The sequence below is a fragment of the Corticium candelabrum genome, chromosome 1 (genome assembly GCF_963422355.1).
Source record: "Corticium candelabrum chromosome 1, ooCorCand1.1, whole genome shotgun sequence".
NCBI classification, from domain to species: domain Eukaryota; kingdom Metazoa; phylum Porifera; class Homoscleromorpha; order Homosclerophorida; family Plakinidae; genus Corticium; species Corticium candelabrum.
The window spans coordinates 15,594,543-15,597,042 of record NC_085085.1 but is presented as its reverse complement, the minus strand read 5'-3'; the positions used below and the strand labels follow the sequence as shown (position 1 = coordinate 15,597,042).

Sequence of the window (2,500 nt, the reverse complement as noted above, 5' to 3'; positions counted from 1 at the left end):
GCTAGTCAAGTGATATATGTACACGTAATTGAATATGAGAACTTGGAATTGTTAGTTTGTCAAGCCATCTGTCTATTGTCTGTTTATTTGTCTGTCTGTCTGTCTGTCTGTCTGTCTGTCTGTCTGTCTGTCTGTCTGTCTGTCTGTCTGTCTGTCTGTCAATCTGTCTGTCTGTCTGTCTGTCTGACTGTCCGTCTAGCATGCTTTCTGAGGCTCAGTTTACCAATGCCTTTTAAGTCATGCATAAACAAATGTGAATGTGGAGTAGAATTGGATGGAACTGCGTATCATCTTCTCACCTGCAAGTTTGAGGGAGAACCAGTCTGGCAACACAATTCTGTAGTGTCAGGGTGGTGCAGTTGTTTGAACGAGCTCCAACTGCACCATCGCAAGGAGCCAAGAGATCAATATACAGAATCTGAGAATCGCCCCGATATTTTAATGTACAATGAAACAAGTACAGAGTTGGGCGTAAGCATGGCTCACCCTTGCAGCAAAGACATCGTAAATAGAGCATCTAAAGAGGCAGGCTATGCAGCTGAGAGGTGTGAGATGAGAAAGAAAAGCAAATACGAAGCTCTGTCTGTTCAGGACGGCACAACACCTATCTTAGCTCCTCTGGTCTTTGAGCACTTTGGGTTCTGGGGACAGGAGGCTGATAACTTCCTGAACTCACTCTCAAAGAAATCAAAAGATTCGGAAGGCAGAAGTGCTGAAGCCGACTTCAGGACGAGATGGCGTAGACAGATTTCTATAATTATTCAGAGATGTAATGCTAGAGTTATATTAAAGAAGATAAGTAGATTGCACGTAGGTAAGAGATGATTTTTTCTTTGATATAGACATTCAACACTACGTTCATTAGGATAATACTGTAGCTATGACTTCAGACATTCCAGTAGTTTTTGCTAATGCTTAGGATACTTTACTTCTGCGATTAACTGTACATTTACAGTTTGGGAGAGAATAAAACAATCTGTCTGTCTGTCTGTTTGTCTCTGTGTGTGTCAATCTGTCTTTCTGTCTGTCTGTCAATCTGTCTGTCTGTCTGTGTGTCTATCTGTCTGTCTGTCGTGCAAGATTGCTCGCCTTCAGAGTCTGTGCTACGTTGTATTGAAACACTAGAGACGTTCCCTATATGGTAAAACACACAAGTGTCTGTGGTCTGTCACTCTGTCTAGCTATCACCGTGTTGTATATTAAACCCTTCTTATCTGATTCTTCTCTGCTTACAGAACTGGTGACTTTGTTATTTCTGTCTCCATATTTTCCAAGGCTCCAACTCAATACTCAACTCGTCACGTCTCTGTTCGAAGTATCCGTTCCTATGACATCATCTACATTCACGATACACCTAACTGTTTTGTTGTCAAGATGTTCCATATTACGACAGGCTGCATCTCATAGTCTATCCTTCACCTGCTATGATCAACCAAGAAGTCACTTTTACTGCAATGTATGACAACGCTGTTAAGGTCAGTCATTAGTTGTGATGATTGTTGATCTTGTTGTGTGTTTATACGAGCTGTTTGTAGGGTGAAACTGATTACATGATGTACACGTTCGGGATAGCGGAGCCTGCAAGTAAACCTGTTGTGATATCAACGAATCAGCCAGTTGTGAAGCATAACTTCACTGTGGCAGAAACGTTAGTTAACATGAGTGTGTACTACAGTAGATTGGGTAGGGTTATGGGTTAGGGTTGGTCTGTGGTGTTGAATAGGCATACAGGGAGACACTTGGGGACAATTTTTGAACAATACTGCATGATGGTTGAAATAGAGACAAACGGACACTGGCAGGTGGTGGACAGACAGACAGATGAATGGACAGACATGTAGACAAATGGACCGACAACAGACATACAGATGGATGGACGGACATGTAGACGAATGGACAGACAACAGACAGACAGATGAATGGACAGACATGTAGACAAATGGACAGACAACAGACAGACAGATGAATGGACAGACATGTAGACAAATAGACAGACAGCAGACAGACAGATGAATGGACAGACATGTAGACAAATGGACAGACAACAGACAGACAGATGAATGGACAGACATGTAGACGAATGGACAGACATGTAGACGAATGGACAGACAACAGACAGACAGATGAATGGACAGACATGTAGACGAATGGACAGACAGCAGACAGACAGATGAATGGACAGACATGTAGACAAATGGACAGACAACAGACAGACATGTAGACGAATGGACAGACAACAGACAGACAGATGAATGGACATGTAGACAAATGGACAGACAACATACAGACAGATGAATGGACAGACATGTAGACAAATGGACAGACAACAGACAGACAGATGGATGGACAGACATGTAGACAAATGGACAGACAGCAGACAGACAGATGAATGGACAGACATGTAGACGAATGGACAGACAACAGACAGACAGATGAATGGACATGTAGACAAATGGACAGACAACAGACAGACAGATGGATGGACAGACATGTAGACAAA

The 2,500-nt window shown here is 42.6% G+C and overlaps 2 protein-coding genes across 6 annotated transcripts in view; one reads left to right on the top strand and one right to left on the bottom strand.

The window, feature by feature from the left end:
- LOC134196772 (sortilin-related receptor-like) overlaps window positions 1-2,500 on the top strand; it is a 15,526-nt gene that overhangs the window by 11,718 nt on the left and 1,308 nt on the right. For all 5 annotated transcript variants that reach the window (XM_062665994.1, XM_062666007.1, XM_062666013.1 and 2 more), the window contains 3 exons: window positions 1,236-1,315; window positions 1,375-1,475; window positions 1,536-1,648. In XM_062665994.1, coding sequence (XP_062521978.1) covers window positions 1,236-1,315; window positions 1,375-1,475; window positions 1,536-1,648 — 294 coding nt within the window. The remainder of the gene's footprint in view (window positions 1-1,235; window positions 1,316-1,374; window positions 1,476-1,535; window positions 1,649-2,500) is intronic.
- The window catches only part of LOC134196818 (uncharacterized), a 1,335-nt gene continuing 503 nt past the window's right edge, over window positions 1,669-2,500 (bottom strand). Inside the window, exon 1 of the mRNA XM_062666041.1 lies at window positions 1,669-2,500. This exon is cut by the window's right edge and continues 503 nt beyond it. Within this exon, the coding sequence (XP_062522025.1) occupies window positions 1,697-2,500 (804 nt within the window). The 3' untranslated portion in view covers window positions 1,669-1,696.